General features: G+C 49.8%; 2 protein-coding genes and 1 long non-coding RNA gene across 3 annotated transcripts; 2 read left to right on the top strand and 1 right to left on the bottom strand.

Annotated features, from left to right (window-relative positions):
• Positions 1-827: 827 nt before the first annotated feature.
• LOC136547921 (L-type lectin-domain containing receptor kinase IX.1-like) lies at positions 828-4,520 on the bottom strand. The gene is made up of 3 exons (XM_066539608.1): positions 4,078-4,520; positions 2,064-3,160; positions 828-1,744 (listed from the first exon to the last, which is right to left on the bottom strand). The coding sequence occupies exons 1-3, from the start codon at positions 4,518-4,520 to the stop codon at positions 840-842; spliced, it is 2,445 nt and encodes an 814-aa protein (XP_066395705.1). The 3' UTR covers positions 828-839.
• Positions 4,521-7,832: 3,312 nt separating this feature from the next.
• Positions 7,833-8,303, top strand: LOC136547920 (uncharacterized). Its single transcript, XM_066539607.1, has one exon. It carries the CDS (start codon positions 7,833-7,835, stop codon positions 8,301-8,303), a length of 471 nt encoding a protein of 156 aa, XP_066395704.1.
• A 2,606-nt stretch (positions 8,304-10,909) lies between these two features.
• Positions 10,910-11,408, top strand: LOC136550821 (uncharacterized). Its single transcript, XR_010782372.1, has 3 exons — positions 10,910-10,926; positions 11,016-11,189; positions 11,267-11,408. It is a non-coding gene; the product is annotated as an uncharacterized lncRNA (long non-coding RNA).
• The last annotated feature ends 6,510 nt before the right edge of the window (positions 11,409-17,918 follow it).

Below are 17,918 nucleotides of genomic sequence, written 5' to 3'. Positions count from 1 at the left end.
AATGGACCGTGACAATGAGACATGCTCTATGCGCTAATCTATAATGGAGTGAACAAAAGTAAACGATATAAAATTGAAAGATGATAGTGAGATAAGGGGGAGAATGTTAGTTGATCTTCACCAATAGGCACAACGGCCTATTGGGCCCTTGTCTTTGCTCCCTGATCGGGGGAGCCCAACCCTAATAAGGTTGGTGGGCCCTGTCGCACAGCACATATAAAAGGTAAGGTGGGGATCAGGGCTCGGGTTACGAGGTTTAACGGAGCCGCCGTACCCACCTACAGAGAAAACCTAAACCGATCTAAAGTAGTGCTGCCAGCGACGGGATGCCCCACCGTACCGCCGTGACCTCTGCCTCGCCTATGCAGGCCACGAGATCACCACTGGACTTCGCCACTGAGCCGGAGCTGCCTCGACACCGGCGTCCGCGAGGTTGCAGTACAACCAGGCCGAAATAGAAGAACCCTAAAGAGGTATACTCCGATCTATGGTTACACAAAGGTACACCAACGATTCTAACACCTACATGGCACCGAGGAGAGGAGAGCCTGTGGTCGGCTCGATGATCATCCAGGTGATCTGATATATTTCTTGTCAGTGGTATGGTACCAACCTATTCGGTGTTCTCACTAACTAAACAGATTATTAATCTTTCATACCATGACTGTACTATTATCTAAGAGTGCATACTATTACTAGCTAGTAAACGAACCAACTGTGGTAGCAACAAAGAATACATATATTACTAGAAAAAGTCACACACAGTACAGCACGATAAAGCACGTGCAGATGTATTGTGTTGTTTCGTCAGTAGAGCTCAGCTGCGGATCAAGTCATGTTCAGAGTGATAAACGGAGACCGCCACCTGCGAAGATCTTCTTCCTTCTGGGATAACTGGTGAATCTGCCGCGTTCTTGTTCAGAAGAGATGTGTTCCCTGCTGCTCGCCGTCATCTCAACCATGAATGTCGAGGTTGTGTTGAAGTTACTAGTCAACATGCTAGAATCAGAGGTCGATGACGATGACTCCCACCCTCCTGGTGGCCACACGAGCGGTGGCTTCAAAAGAGGGATGTCCGGTGGCGGCACTGACTTGCTGATGATCTGCACCGCATCCACCATGCTTGGCCGGTCGGATGGGTTTGAGCTGCTGCACGCCATGCCAAGCTGGAGTAGTCGTATGGCCTCATCGGCATCGAATTCAGCGGTGGTGGTGAGCACAGCATCAACAGCGGCAAGTAGGTTGCCCTCTGCATGAAATTTCCATACCCAGTCTATAATATGTCCAAACTGCACATCTCTGCCAACTGCCCTCTTTCCTGTAACAATCTCAAGTACGAGCACTCCAAAGGCAAAGATGTCCGTCTTCCTGCTGGCCCTACCGCTGTACACATACTCAGGCGCTCTGAAGCCAAGGGTTCCAGGGGCGCCGTGGTCGGTGTAGGAGTCCTTGCCATCGGCCAATACGCAGGCGAGCCCAAAGTCCCCAAGGCGTCCTTGGAAGGTAAAATCGATCATGATGTTGCTCGCCTTGATGTCACGGTGGAGCACCATAGGCTCATATTCATGGTGAACGTACTGTAGCCCGCTGGCAATGTCCTTGACGAGGTTGTAGCGAGTGGCCCACTGGCTAATACAAGGTGCTTGCTGCCCATCGCTGCTCCTACGGAAGAGATGTTGGTCTAGGCTACCATTGGGCATGTACTCAGAGATAAGAATGTGCTCTCCTCTGTTGTAAGACCATCCTAATTATTTGCAAATAAGAAGAAAAAAAACATTAGATGCTTTTCTTTTTCTTTTGGAAATTTGGATCTGGTTTAATAGCTACTCCCTCTGTTCTAAATTATAAATCATTTGATTTTTCTAGGCACATAGATTTTTTTATTCATCTAAATATATATACACTATGTCTATCTACATAACAGAAGTTGTATACCTAGAAAAGGCATACGACTTATAATTTGGAACAAAAATAGCATCTTTTTTCAGTCATGACAAGAAAAGTAGAACATATTATCAGTTTATCACATAGAAGGATATATAGCACAATGAAAGCAAGCTTACCGATGAGCGGAACGATATTTTTGTGACGCAGGCGGTTGATGATGCTGACCTCGGCAAGGAAGTCTTCATAGCCCCGATTATCAGCCCGAGTGAACTTCTTGATGGCAACATCCATGAGCTTTCCATTGTTTGGTGCAGGAAGCCTGCATCTGTAAACAGCACCGAATCCACCTTGCCCCAGCCTCATGGTCTCGTGGAAGCTGTTGGTGGCCTTCTTGATGTCAGCGAAGTCGACCTGCATAGGCACACCGGGGAGGCTCTGCATGGTCTTGGTGAGCTTGTCAAGGTCTTTCTTCCACCTCCTGTACTTGGAGTTCAAGTAGAAGTAGACAGCAGCAGCAATGGTGGCCGTGGCAGCTGCTGATCCGAAGACCGAAGACACTATGGTGGCAATATTTGGCCCTCTTGACTGTTCAGTCACCTGGACCTTGATGGTGAAGTTCCAGTTGTGGAGTTCCAAGAGCTGCTCCATCGAGGATGTAATGGCGAAGAGTAAGGCATCTGGAGTCAGGGTGTCTGTGTCATTGAGCTGTGTGGTGGCGGCTGTTGTCAATACATCTGCATCACGCACTAGGTAGACAGAGAGGTTGCGCGCACTACGATCGTAATTGATGCGCATGCTATATGTCGATATACTAGAGCTAAAGGTGGCTGTAACCCGGATACCTTTTCCAGATTGAGATGTGATGTTCAATGTATCGGTTAAATTCTGGAAAAAATTCCCCCTGGTAGGGGGTGGATGAGCAGTCCCTCTGTCATCAGGTGGTTCAAGTGTGGGAAGGATGTCAAACAAAAACGGGTCGATGGTGCTTACTGCGCTCAGGGTGAAGACGATGCTGAAGGATATGGTCTCATTCAAGTCGACCCTCTGATCATCACCATGGCTCATCTTCCATGGATCAAACCATTTAGGGATGAGGAACCAGCCGGAATCGGTCAAGTTGAACCCAGGATGAGTGTTCTCCTGCATGTAGTAGCCGAGGCTGCCTTGCTGCAAGATGAGAGACTCGTTGTCGAGGAGGAATAAGAGGCCCTGATTCATTTGCTGGAAACTAGTGTTCCAGGTGTAGCTAGTGTTCCGGACATGGTTGGAGCTGCTGGAACATGTGCATGGTTTGGCATGGGAGCATATGGTTATCACCAGGATGGTGAAGAACCATTGGACAGCAGGGCGCAATCTAAGCTTGCAGTTAACCTGACAACAGGCCATCCTATTTTTGCTATACTACGCCGCACTTCAATACAATACAATTAACGTTCCTTGCTTTAATTTATAATAAGGCCACCAATCTTGTTGACATGGACACACGACTTGGTCAGTCAAGTACTCATCAAGGTACGTTGCTGTGCTCTGAAGTTGGTCGCCGTCATGGACTTGCTCAAGGAGCGAGGGCCAAGTTTTTTTTTTCTTTCTGTGCCGTGGGTTTCCTTGGGTCATGGATGTTGACCTCAGCACTGGCAGCGACGTAGCTATAAATTAATGACAAAAGGTTGACGCTAGGGTGGTGTCTGTAATTTCTGTGTAAACTGCAAATTGGACTTGACCATTGTGCTCTCCTCGTCAAGGAGATCAAAAGGCACATGTAAAATGCCTAAGTTAGAGCCTAGACGAGAGAATTATGGTTTTGGAAAGTTCCACACGTATGTAAACCGGCCAAGCCAATTTTCCAAAATGGCAGCCTAAAATTGAGTTGGAGTTACATTTTGATATGGATTTTGTAAGGGCTTCAACCCTTTTATATTAGGTGATATAAGTCCACCCCGCCCAATAAATATAAAGGGGCACTCGGCGAAGCCCCAAAAACACTCGGCAAATGGTTTGCCGAGTGTTACACTCGGCAAATGGTTTGCCGAGTGTTACACTCGGCAAATGGTTTGCCGAGTGTTACACTCGGCAAACCCTTTTATGGCAAATGCTAGTTTGCCGAGTGTTTTTTGTCGTGCACTTGGCAAAGACGTTGCCGAGTGCCCAAAAAACACTAGGCAAACATTTTCGGCAAAAAATAAAAAAAACAATTGCCACCACCGGCCGTCGCCCACCACGGCTGCCATCGGCCGCTGCCCACCACGGTCGCCTCCTCCTCCAGCGCCCAGATCCGCCACCACGCTACCGCCAGCACACCCACGCACCACCACCACCACCACCCCGCCAGCACCACGAAACCCGCCGCCACGCCGCACGCCGCCCACCGCCCGCCACCACCAGAGCCCAGATCCGCGCTGCCACGCCGCCGGGAAAGGAGGGGGCGCCGGATCCGGGGAGAGGGCGTCGGATCCAGCGAGGGGGTGCCGCTGGGGAAGGAGGGGCCGCCGGGCCCCCTCCTTGGATCTCGCCGTTGGGGGAGGGAGGGAGGGAGGGGGCGGCACAGGCCGCCGGATCTCGCCTGTGGGGAGGCCGCGCCGGGGAAGAAGGTAGGGGAGGGGGGAACCAGGGAAGAAGAGAGGGCCCGGATCCATGGCGTGGAAGAAGGGAGGAGGGGAGGGGAGGGGCTGGATCCGGCGGGGAAGAAGAAGGGGAGGGAGGGGGGCCGGATCCGGCAGGGAAGAAGAAGGGGAGGGAGGGGAGGGGCCGGCCGCCGGCGCGGAAGAAGAAGGGGAAGGAGGGGAGGGGCCGGCCGGATCTCACCGGTGGGGAGGCGGCACCAGGAAGCGGGAGGGGAGGGGCCGCGCCGAGGAAGAAGGTAGGGGAGGGAGGCGGCGCCGTCGGCGCGGAGAGGGGCGCTGGGGAAGGGAGGAGAGAGAAGGGGTGGGGATGGGAGGTGTGGGGGTGCTGGGGACGCGGTTAAGTAAGGAATTTTTTTTGTTTGCCGAGTGTTCCAGATCGGACACTCGGCAAAGCTTTTTTTTTTCATTTTTTTATTCTCTTTTTTTTGCCGAGTGTTCTAGATCTGAGCACTCGGCAAAAAAATTTATTTTTTTTCTTCTTTTTCTTTTCTAGAAAAAAGATTTTATATCTTTGCCGAGTGTTTTTTTTTAACACTCGACAAACACCTCTTTGCCGAGTGTTTTTTTTACATTCGGCAAAACGCCCTATTTGCCGAGTGTTTTTGTCGCGGCACTCGGCAAAGAACTTGTTCGCCGAGTGCCCGAGGGAATACAATTGGCAAACCCAAAAACACTCAGCAAATTTGAGGATTCCGATAGTGTACAACTGATTGAGCGTGTACAATTGCATAAAATGAGACTATCTTTTATCTTTTTACCTTTTATTTATGCTTTTTTATCCCTTAAATCTTACGTTGAAAACCTCTTGTGTGATCTTCTCTCGTCTCCACGGTATGAGAAGGTGCCCTAGCTGGTATATCAAGCCTAGGGCACACCAACATGCACTTGCCCTGGCAGGTCCCTCTCGGATGAGCGTTTGGTGGGCTGACAGATGATCCAATCTATCAAAACAGACCAAGTCGATCTTCGCAAAGGCTGTGGAAGGAACCCTTTGCGAGTGCATGCAGATGTGCACGAGTAATGGCATATTCTAGCGTCAACAATACCTATATCCGCTGAAACATTAATATGGATATCCGTAGCCTTATGGGATTCTAATATAAATGCTAAAAAAATAATGTAGATCTCATTGAGTTGTACAATTTTGATATAGAGTTCGCCTTCATATACAAAAGTTATCAAACTTTTTGGGGACAGCTATTTATAGAGGCAGGCATCTTTAGACGTCCACTTCTATTAATCGATTTAGAGAGGCGACAGACCTAAGAGGTCAGCCCCTGTTAATAGCCATTTTCAAAGATGGAACTCTTAAAAGGCCATTTTCTAAAAATTAATTACCAGAGGTGACACCGTTCAGAGGCCTGCGTTTGTAGTGGTAATTTTTATAGGTGGTGTTCTTAAGAGACCTTGCTATAAAAATTCATTTACAGAGATGATTGGTTTCTAGGTTGTCTTTGTAAATGGACTGGCCGCCTTTGAAAACCATAGGTATTTTTGGAGGTTGTGACATTTTTTACTGCTTCTGTAAATAAATAGGGATTATCTTATAAAAATGGTTTGGTGTGGGATCGAGCATATGATTAGGGGTGAAGAACCGTTGGACAAGGGCAGTTGAGGCTTGTCAACCTGAGAGACCATCCAAGTTCAAACAACTATATGTAGCATATACTACAGAGCATGTTCGAATCCTTGTTTTATATTTCTGCTAAAGAAAAAAGTTTATTGGTCTCTATATAAGATCACCAATCTTATTGCGCAAATGCTTGTTTCTGCATGCGCACGGTGCTTCAGCATGCACACACTATAAAACGGAAGAAAATTAGATGGACCCTGGGTCTAAACTCCCTTGCGTGCGCCCATAGCTTGGATGAATGACGCGTGGTGCCGGACCGCTCGAGGAGAGGTTGCTCCTCCACACTACTAGCCACCTCCCGCACGGATGGCTCTCTTGTCCGTGGCTCCTGCTGCAAGTCGGCTCGGCCCCTTCACTACAGGAAACGGCTGATTTGCCGGGAGCAAAAATATTTGCCGGGTGCTTTTTATCGGGCACCCGGCAAAGGAATTCTTTGCCGGGTGCCAGGCCTGGAGACACCCGGCAAAGAAAGGCCTCCGGCAAATCAACATTTGCCGGGAGCCGGGCACTCGGCAAATTCCAGCCGTCGGCAAAAATTAGTCTTTGCCGGGTGCCGGCCACTCGGCAAAATATGGCCGCCGGCAAAGGTGGCCGGCTTGACGGCGGCCAGCGGCCGTCAGCCTTTGCCGGGTGCCACGCCGTTAGGCACCCGGCAAAGAATTTTTTTAATTTTTTTTTAAATTTCTTTGCCGGGTGCCCCATGACCTGGCACCCGGCAAAGGATTCTTTGCCGGGTGCCCTGGGTGGCACCCGGCAAATTATTATTATTTTTTTGTTTTTTTGACCCCATTTTTTTTGTGGGGACTTGCTACAGTAAATATATCCCTGTTTCAAAATTTGGGACAATTATGAGTTCTTTAACAATATTTCCTTAATTTTTTCCGTTGCATTGAATTTTTCTGACTATTCCAAATTTGAACTGCAGGTACATGAAATAATGGAATTTCATCATTCAAAAAATAGTATTCATGATATTTAGGCTATGTTGAGGCCGTATGCAGGAAGTGGCATGAAATGTCGCGCATCATGTTGTCGTAACATGACGATGTACTCGCGGGGGAAGTTTATTTAAATTATATAAAATCCAAACGATGTCCGAAAATCACGAAACTTGTCGATGAGTCTTGTTATCACATGTGGAGGCCCTAGTTAAAAATTGAGAAAGTTTCGAGTAAGTTGCGACGTCGGCTGCCTAAAACCCAGACATCTCCACAACATGATGCGCGACATTTCATGCCACTTCCTGCATACGGCCTCAACATAGCCTAAATATCATGAATACTATTTTTTGAATGATGAAATTCCATTATTTCATGTACCTGCAGTTCAAATTTGGAATAGTCGGAAAAATTCAATGCAACGGAAAAAATTAAGGAAATATTGTTAAAGAACTCATAATTGTCTCAAATTTTGAAATAGGGATATATTTACTGTAGCAAGTCCCCACAAAAAAATGGGGTCAAAAAAACAAAAAAAAAATAATAATTTGCCGGGTGCCACCCAGGGCACCCGGCAAAGAATCCTTTGCCGGGTGCCAGGTCATGGGGCACCCGGCAAAGAAATTTAAAAAAAAATTAAAAAAATTCTTTGCCGGGTGCCTAACGGCGTGGCACCCGGCAAAGAAATTTTAAAAAAAAATTAAAAAAATTCTTTGCCGGGTGCCGTCGTCACCTGGCACCCGGCAAAGGCGCATGACTAAAAAGGCCGGCCCGTCCCAACCCCCAGCAGACCGACCCCGCGCCTGCTGTCCGCAGCCGCCGCCGCCGCTCTCGCGCTCCGCCGCGCCCGCGCCTCGCCGCGCCCACGCCTCGCCGGTCAGCCGCGCCCGCGCCTCGCTGCTCTGCCGCCCAGTCCCGGCGACCACGCGGCGCCGGCACCGGCGGCCCAGCACCCGCGCGAGCCGCGCCCACGCCCGACGGCGCTCGCCCCAGCGGCCGGCCGGCGCCCCAGCCCGGATCCGGCGGCCCCGCGGCCGTGGCCCCGCCCCGACGACCCCGGCGGCGCTCGGCCCGGCCGGCGCTCGGCCGGCGCTCCTGCCTGGCCCGGCGCCCCAGCCTCGCCGGCCGCGGCGGCCACGCGGCCCCACCTCGCTGGCCGTCCCCGACGAGGCCGGCTGCCCGTGGTCTGGCCACCGGGCTCCTCCCGCCGCCGGCCAGCAGTAGAGGAGGTAGGTGGAAGAAGGGAGGAGGAAGGAAGAAGAAAAAAAAAGGGGAGGAGGAAGAGGAAAAAAGAGAAGGGGAGGAGGAAGAAGAGGAAGAAAGAGAAGGGGGAGGAGGAAGAAGAGGAAGGTGCCGACCCGACCGCCCGTCGATCCCCGCGCCGTTCGGACCGGCCGTTGATCCTCGCGCTGCTGCGGTCATCCCCGCCGTCGTCGCCGGCCCTCGCTCTTGCCGTTCTTGCCGCCAAGGTAAGCCCTACCCTTATAGTGTTAGTAGTAGTAGTAGTAGTTAGTAGTGTTAGTAGTAGTTAGTTGTAGTGTTAGTAGTAGTAGTTAGTAGTTTTAGTTGTAGTGTTAGTTGTAGTAGTTAGTAGTGTTAGTTGTAGGGTTAGTAAATAGTAGTAGTTAGTAAGTAGTAGTGGTTAGTAGTAGTTGTTGTTAATAGTTAAGTAGTTCTTACTATTAGCATTGTTAGTAGTTAAGTAGTTGTTAGTAGTAGTGTTAGTAGTAGTTGTAGGGTTAGTAGTAATTGTTGTTGTACTACTTCAATACTTTCATGTGCATGGAAAGAGAACTAAAGTACATGGCTCCTCTTGATATATTGGTGGTTGTTGGCCTTCGTGTCCATGTTTGGTATATATGTGGTTGTTGGCCTTTGTGCCATGTTTGGTATATATGTGGTTGTTGGCCTTCGTGTCATGTTTTTTGCAGGTTTTGGGAACCTCCCTGTGCAGGGGAGGTGCTGCCGAAATTTTGAGTCGACACTAACCATTTTTGCCCTTTTTTGCAGGAGGACCTGTGGGAGGGACTCGGCGACCCCAATCGTCTTCGTCGGCGCTGCGGGTCTTCCTGCACCGCGTCGACTCGCCACTGCACCGACTCTCCACCGCCCCGCTACCCGGACCTCGCCGCCACCCTAGGTATAACCCCTCTATCCGTATGTGGTTTTTGGTCGCGTAACCTAGTTAGGTGTCTCCCGTTCGAAAGAGATACGGTCGGAGATATGCGGACCTTTGCATATCTGCGACCGTATCTATTTCGGATTGTCCACGCTTTTTGGACAGCCCACGAATGCGTAGTTGAGGTTAGTTTTCATGCTCCGCTCCGGTTCGAGATGGTGTTTCGGCAACACCTCTCCGTTGTTCTCCGGATACACACTCTCCCTTGCAGGACGTGTATCAGGAGAACGGCGGGGAGGTGCTGCCGAAATTCCGTCTCGGAAAGGAGCGGAGCATGGAAACTAACCTCATCTACGCATCCGCGGGTGGGATTAGGACCTATCCTCACCTATTAGAGAGTAGGGACACCGCGTAGATGCAATTGATGGTCACCTGTGGTGATGTTATATATGCTAGAGGATGGAGGACCGTCAGTGGATGTACACGGGCTGGACAAGTCAGGGTGATGCCAGCTATGAATGGATGCAGAAGACCGATCGTTTCTTGAATCGTGCATTTGGCAAGGCCGCAAAATTCCCAAAAATGGCTTTGTGTCCCTGCAACAAGTGTGGTAACAGGAGAATGCTAGACAAGGAACTCATGGGTACACATCTGCACAAGAATGGGTTTACACCGAACTACACCCGGTGGGTCCACCATGGTGAAGCCGATCGTATGAGAGAGGAGGTGGTGAGACAACGCGTCGAGGCTTTCGATGCTGATGCTGGGGTAGCAGACATGGTAGATGACGTTCACCAAGCACAGTTTGCTGAAGGACGTGAGGAGGCGGAGATGCAGGCAGCCGTAGATGCGTTCAAGTACATGATGGACTCGGCACAGAAACCCCTTCACGCTCATTCTGAGGTCTCCCAGCTGGATGCCATAAGTCGCTTGATGGGGTTGAAGTCCAATTTAAACTGGAGTCGAGAAGGCTTCGATAAGGTGTTGGCCGTGGTTGGCACCCTACTTCCAAAAAACCACGTGTTGCCGAAGACCATGTACGAGGCACACAAGCTCCTTAAAGCACTAAAGATGCCATATGAGCAGATACATGCTTGTCCGAACAGGTGTGTCCGCTTCCTCCCCTACGCCCAGTGATCCGCTCCCAGGGGGACAGGTAACTAACTTTAGATTTAATCACAGCTACTTCATATAACCTGTTGAAAATTGTCAGAGAAACTAATAATGTTTGTTAATGACTTGTGCAGGCACTGGGAGGTTGTGTCGCCTGGTGACTCACGCAACCCCAACCACATCTTGGGGCTTCTGTGCAGGCACTATTACCCCGGCATTGTCACACACAAGGGGACTATGGGGCCGGCCAAATCGTGGGACCACTACAAATCTGCCCCCGACGCAGATTATGAAGACAAGCAGGAGCGGGTCAGGAGAGAGTTCTGGGTAAGTCTCGTTCGCACAACTTTGATCAATACATCGCATTCATTTGGCACTTTTTGACATAATGAATTGATACATTGTGTCTGTCTGCAGACTTTTTTCAGGTGTGAAGAGGGACAGGAGGAGAGGGCGGAGAAGAACTTGGTGAAAAGTGTCAGGAAACGCATCAGCGACATGCACTACGAGGAGCGCCTCACTTGCATCATCAAGTACTACGCCACGCGACTTGGTCAAAAAGTCAGCAAGACACAGGCAAGACAGATGCCTCTGACCTGGGAACAGTACATTGAGGTAAATGAAGAAGAATAATACTAATTCGTTTTGAGATTAAGTAGCTTTCATTTGGTCGTCTTACATCTCAAATTCTTTATGACATGTAGATGATTCCATGGTGGTGCGAGTCCTTTGCCGACTGCTGGGAGATGATCGTGGACAGGTGGTTCACAGAGGGTTATATCCAGGAACACGAAGCCCACCGGGAGCGGGCTTTGCAGGCGACAGGCCCCACACACCACCAAGGCAGCCGCAGCCTCGGCGCGTACAAGCAAGCTTGGGTACGTGAATTTATTTTTAGTATTCTGACGCTCCATTCTGCATGTTACTTCTAATCATCTTGTTGTCTTTCTCGCAGTCGGCGTCGCATGGTGGCCAGCCTTTGTCCACGTTCATGGCGTATGGACTGGCCCGCAAGGGAAAGGCGACTTCCGCTGTCACCTTCAGCCCGGATGACCCACCCGAGTCGTACAGCAACCCGAGCGCCCACACCCGCATCAGCTCCTACACGTCGGACGCAAGGTCGGTCCAGGGGCCGGACTGGGATCCGAGCACCGACGACATTGATGGCACGACTGTCATGAGGATTGGACAGGGCAAGAAGCATGGGCGGTACTGGCTTGGCGATGGCACCCTCGAGTCCGGCTCTGTTCCCTCCCTCTCCCAGATCCGAGCAAGTACCCCGAGCGGAGGCCCGGCCATACGCCAACGGCCGTCCCCTTCACAGCAGCGGGTCGACGCACTCCAGGTTAGTCCAGTTTAACTCTTCGTACATTGATCTTTACATAACTTAGTTACCTTTACATTACTAAAACATTCGATTGAAATGTTGCAGGCCGATAACGAAAGGATGGCTCAGGAGCTGCGGGACCTGGCGGCGAGGACCGAGGTGGCCGAGCGGGAAAGACAAGCCGAGCGGGCCGAGCGGGAGAGACAGGCCAAGCAGCTAGCGGAGATTACGATGTTCCTGCAGAACTTTGGGCAAGTGAACGGTGTACCTATGCCGATGTTCGCTCCAGCGCCGCCGCCAGTTGTAGCTAGTCCAGTGAGTATGAATCCATATTGCTTGACTAGTGCTTTCATTAGATGACCCACTCTAACCGCCTGAATATCTTGTCCTTTATGCAGCCTCCGTCGGCGGGTTCGAATGACCCATCTCAGGCGCAAGCAGGCGGTGCCGAGTTTCCTTCACCAGGCACTCAGTTTCCTCCCCACCTTTAGTTTGTATCTCTTTTTCACCGCTTGATGGACATGTGATGCACTGTGATCCACTATCGACTTGTTTCGATGGTAATTGGACCTATTATGTTTGTGATGTCGTGTATGTGAGGTATTGTATTCGCGATGTGATATATATGTGTGGTATTGAGTTTGTGATGAGATGGATGTGATATATATATGCTATATTGTCTTTGTGATGCTTCAGATGTGATATATATCTTTTATATGCTGTGTTTGTGATTATAGAATCAAAAAACAAAATAAAAAAAATTAATTTTTGAGGCTTTGCCGGGTGCCCTGGCCCTGACACTCGGCAAAGCTGGGAATTCTCTGAAAGGAATTCCCAGCTTTGCCGAGTGCCAGGGCCAGGGCACCCGGCAAAGTTTTTTCAAAAAAAAAATTCTTTGCCGGGTGCCCTATGATCTGGCACCCGGCAAAGAAATTACGAAAAAAATAAAAAACTCTTTGCCGGGTGCCCCCGCGGTGCGACACCCGGCAAAGAAATTATTAAAAAAAAATAAAAAATTGTTTGCCGGGTGCCTCCCGGCACGGCACCCGGCAAAGAAAATTTGAAAAAAAAATTAAAAAAATCTTTGCCGGGTGCCTCTGACATGGCACCCGGCAAAGCAAGGGATGACGGAGCCGGCGCCGTAACGACCACTTTTCTTTGCCGGGTGCCGGGTTTGCACTCGGCAAAGTCTTTGCCGAGTGCCCGATAAAAAGCACCCGGCAAAGAAATCTTTGCCGACTAATTTTTTGCCGGAGGCTCTTTGCCGAGTGCTGCACCGGGCAAAGGCTTTGCCGAGTGCAAAATAGGCTTTGCCGGGTGCATTCGGCACCCGGCAAAGCGCCTTAATCCAGTAGTGCTTTCTTCTCACCGAAGTAGGGCTCCTGCGCCAAATCGAGCAGTCACGGTGGACAGCGAGGGCGCCCAGGTAGAGGCTCAGGCGACAGCACCAGCACCGGCACCGGCGACGGCTTAGGTCAACAGATCGGCGCAAGTAGAAGAGGGGGCCCGGGGAAGGAGCTCTGGCATTGGCGAAATGCTGGCATAGGGCACGCCGTGCGCAGGTAGAGGCGGATGGAGAGGATGCTCTTCCCCGGATACGGCGGGTACATGTGGCGCGAACCTCGGGTACAGGCGACGGAGAAATCTGAGGAGCGTTGTGATGGGAAGGATAGGCCAAGCGGATTTGGAGCCGAGCCGTCTGCTGATTTGGCTTCAGTTGAGATGTCGTGTACAGCCAGGGGCGGAGGACCATCATGGCAAGGTATGTCTACCACGTATACCTTTTACTACTTGTTTTTGTTTCAATTTCTATTTTCCTACTTATAGAAAAGGTCTCTAAACTGTCAAAACAAGACATCAGTAGGCCTTGTCAATAGTGCACACGGCATAAAGCGTCTCTCCAGCACATCTAACTACGGCCGTTGGCACATGGAATCGTGGCATGCTTTGATCCACCACACCTCAAGTTTAATATGTCCTCTGTCACTGTGTACAGCTGCCGTCCAATGGAGTTTCTATCCACGCGGCATCGATCGGCGAGGGGGCCGCATGCGCGGCACGCTGGACCCACCGCCCACACAAATTTTACCCTATAAAACGTGCGGTGGAGATGCAAAGGAGGAAGAGAAGAAAACGTGCGGACTGAGTTGACTCTGCACGCGCAGGCACGAGGTAGTCATACTATTTTTTTCTTTTTGAATTTTGATACAAAATGGTTCAGACGAGACGACTGGGTCAAGGAACACAACGACCGCAAGTGCATCATAATCAATCCAGTGGGCCAGGCCCCTGCCCTGCTCTTCTTCGGTCGCAGTTCCTTGACGTCAGCAATGACACAACTCCATGTTGACCGTCGACGTATGTAGTAAAGTTCTCTATATGGTGCGGACAGCAGATACACTATATATAGGGTTCTCGAATATCGTCAATTGACATTGGTTGCTAGCGACTGCACTGCATTTTCTTTCATGACTCCGCACGAGTTTCATGACGAACCCTACTACGTCAATGCGTGACTGGTTGTCAAGCGTTTTACCGGGCCCATTAAAAATGTCTCGGGTCTAACTAGCTTGCTGCGTCAAGTTTTTAAATTTTTAATGCTGAATAACTTGGTCCACAAGTTTGATCTGTCCATCGTATATATCCATTGAAAATTCAATTCTATCGCAAGTTTTGGTTTTGTCCAAATCCAAAGATATATATGACACACAGACACATGTGATGTGAAGACACCTCAGCACCCACCTTAGTCATAGAGCAAACTTGTCACCTGAGCCACGATAGTGGTTTATGTTTTTTTGCATCCGTGTCGTGGCAGAGTCTGGATCTAGGCCTTCCTCACGCAGATCTTGGCCCTCAGAAGCGGGGCTAAGGTTTAAGTACTGTCGATACTGCTAGGGCTGCGGGATGAGACATGAGATGGATGGCATGGCATATGTCCTTCGGTTGGTCGATGTCTAGGGTAGCGTAGAGAAGAGCTTCTGATCCCGAACGATGGTGAGTGCACCGCTCTAGACATCACTCTCGATCGAGGGGTCCATGCCAAGATATATGAGGGGGGGGGGGGGGGGGGGGGGGGGAGAGAGAGAGGAGAGAGAGAGGGAGAGAGAGAGACAGAGAAGGGTGAGACTCAGTCTCAGGTGTGTGACTCCGCATGGAGTCTTTCACTATCATCATGTGGGGAATGCTAACAAGTGTGTTCATGTGCATGGCCTGTGTGGCCGGCCTGGTGGTGTGCGAGAGGGATCACAAGAAAGAGAAGCAAGAGAAATAAAAAGGAGAGGAGGTGGTTAGAGGATGGTGGTGAGAACAAGGTTGGTTTGGCTGGCTCCAAGCTCGAACGAGGTTGGTGTGGCCAGCTCCCAAAACCTTCTTGCTGGAATGGTTCCACGTGGAGCGTGCGAGGGCATCCATGCTTGACTCGCGCGACTTTGGGGATGTGAAACGGTGAGTTCTAATCGTGGCTTCAGGTGACAGTACGAAAAGAAGGGTACACTACCCCACAACTTGTAATGACTAATGACTGTCGGTTCTAACCCCGCTTTCACTACTAGATTTTGAACCGGTAGTGTTAGCCTTAGTGTTTTGCTACACTACCATTTGCTTACCCACTAGTGATGCCTATTTTCACAAAGCAAAAAGAAAAGATAAACACAAAAGACAGAAAAACACCCAACCCCTTCCGCCACATTGGTGCTGGGTTTGCTGCCCATGCCCTGTCGGTGCCACCGCTACTTGGAGGGAGTAGCGACTGCTAGGGCTAGGCCTACGTCGGTGCTGTTGGCTCATGCTCGCACCAGAGCCAAGGAGAGGAGGAGAGCAATGGGAAGGCTTGGAGGGAGGAGAGTTTGAACAAGATCTAGGAGGGGAGAGAGGAGATATGAGAAGGGAGAGTAAGAAAGGGGAGAGAGATAAGGGTAAGGATGTAGACCTGAAGGGAAGGCAGAGTTAATCGCACTAAAAAAAGGAAACTCTCACCTCTGGCTGGTAATACTACTAGGACGTATTACCAACCGGTAGTGATAAGCTTTTTGCTTATGAACCGGTAGTGATTGTCTACATATCACTATCGGTTTTATATTATTTAATAGTGATGGACTGACGTGGATTGTGATTTGTGTAGATAGTGGTCGACGGCACGCATTAATTGGAAATTTAACAGGGAAAGAGAAGTGGTTTAATATAGGATTAAGGATTTTGTTCAGTGGGTTTACTTTTGATAGAGGCAACGATCATTTTATAAATAAATAACTTAAATGTTTTGTAAGTTTTTTATTTAGATTGTTGATGAAAAGGACCAAAATTGAAGATATATTTGAGCACCACTTGCTCTAGGTTTTAAATAAACAAATCTTTTAAAAGGGTTTCGTTTCGCAAAAAAACTATACAAGCCATTTTTGTGAAGAAAATTTTACAAAATGTTTTCTCAAATTCGAAATCCAAATATTTGGAAATATTTATTTATTTAAAATGACATCCAAATAGTTTTCAACAAAATATTATATGAAAAAAATGACTTTATTAGTTTAGAGAGGAGAATGAAACTTTTCTTTAATTTTTTTTTGAGCAGAGAAACTTTTCTTTAAATAATAAAGGAGAATGGAACGTGGAGAAAAGTTGAAGGTGCAAGGACGTTTTCCAATAACCGGGAATTCGACGAGACGGAGCAGAAACTAACTAAACTAATATAGGTAGGCCCATTTTGTATTGATCTGACCGTGGAGCCATTTTAAGTTTTTAACTCACGCAGATCCTGACGTCTGGGCTCATTTTGCATTTTTGCTATTGAGCCCACCTCATCCAGGGCCCATATTGCTATGCGTTTGAGGCGTGGAGCCAGCCCCCATCACCATCAGACCGCTACTCCACTCCTGTAATCGCAACGCTTCCATTCCCCATGGCGGCGGCGCCGTCGTCTCCGGATCCTTCGGTTCTGATGGATGAGCTCGTCGAACAGTGCCTCCTCCGACTCCCACCAGAGGATCCCGCGCCGCCCTCGTCAGCAGGCAATGGCACCGCGTCGTCACCTCGCCATCTTCCGCCGTAGGTACACTGAGTTCCACCGCTCGACACCACTGCTGGGCTACATGCTCAACCTCCCCATGCTGACCGCCGCGACGTGCATGCCATCCACGCAAGCCATGGCCACATCCTCCTCCATTCCACCCGGGACTGGGAGTTGGACGATCTCTACCTCTTCGTGTGGAATCCCATCATGAACAAGGAGTGGGAACTGCCCGTGCTGCTGTCGACTCCAGGTCCAGGCCCGTACATATCTAACTTGGACGCGGCCGTGGTCTGCGCTGTGGGCGACGGCTGCAGCCATCTCGACTGCCACTTCAAGGTCATCGTCGTCGGAATATCTGGAGGGCGGGCGTTCTCCTGTTTCTACTCATCCCAGGCTAATAGCTGGAGTGATCGCATCTTTGATTCTGGGGCAGGCTTTGTCTATTGTATGATGGGGAGTGTCCTCGTTGGGAATGCCCTCTACTTCAGGAGAGGAAGCAGCCATGTAGGAGAAATAATCACCAAGTACGACTTGCTGACATGAAATGTGTACGATTCACCTACAATCTGGACTCGAACACGGCATGGAAGGTCTGCTAATTGCTACAGAGGATGGCAGGCTAGGAGTTGCCATGACGTACAAGAAATTCAACACTATGCCTGCTAAGGGAGCAAGGGGAGATTGGCAGAAAGTAGAGTCATTTAGCTTCATGGTCTACTCCCAGATGATGCCCCGCGTGATCCAGTACTCCCACCTGAAGCCTTAGAAGACAAACCTTGGGTGGCTGCCTTTGCAGATACAGGAGCTGGTGTCGTTTTCTTAAGGACACGTGTTGGGTATTTCACTATCGATCTGAATTCAGGGAGGAGCAAGAAGGTAGGGGACTTCGGGCCTGTTTGTTTCCGCTCATAAGCGCGTTGGCGACCGAGATGCGCAGAAAATCCCGCCAAACGGTCTGCGGCACTTGTGCGTTTCGCAGCAGAAAATGAACGCGGCTCAATGATTCCCAAAACGTGGCCTCGGAGCCGCGTTCGCTCGAACGCGAACGCGCGATACGGCATCGCGGAAACAAACGGCCCCTTCTTAGGCTCGGTTTACATCGTTCCCTACGTGACCTTCTGCACTCCAGGTACATATTTGATTGCTTTTTAGTTTGCCCATTTGCACAGCAAGTATTAGTTCAGCATGGAAATATGGTCGATTGCATATGGGCCCAACAACATGGTGTTCTCTTTTCTTCTTTTCTTTTGCGGGTAGAAGAACATTGAGTCT

The sequence above is a fragment of the Miscanthus floridulus genome, chromosome 4, assembly GCF_019320115.1.
Source record: "Miscanthus floridulus cultivar M001 chromosome 4, ASM1932011v1, whole genome shotgun sequence".
In the NCBI taxonomy this organism is placed as follows: domain Eukaryota; kingdom Viridiplantae; phylum Streptophyta; class Magnoliopsida; order Poales; family Poaceae; genus Miscanthus; species Miscanthus floridulus.
Note: the sequence above shows the minus strand (reverse complement) of the source record. Positions and strands in the feature narration are given on the sequence as shown.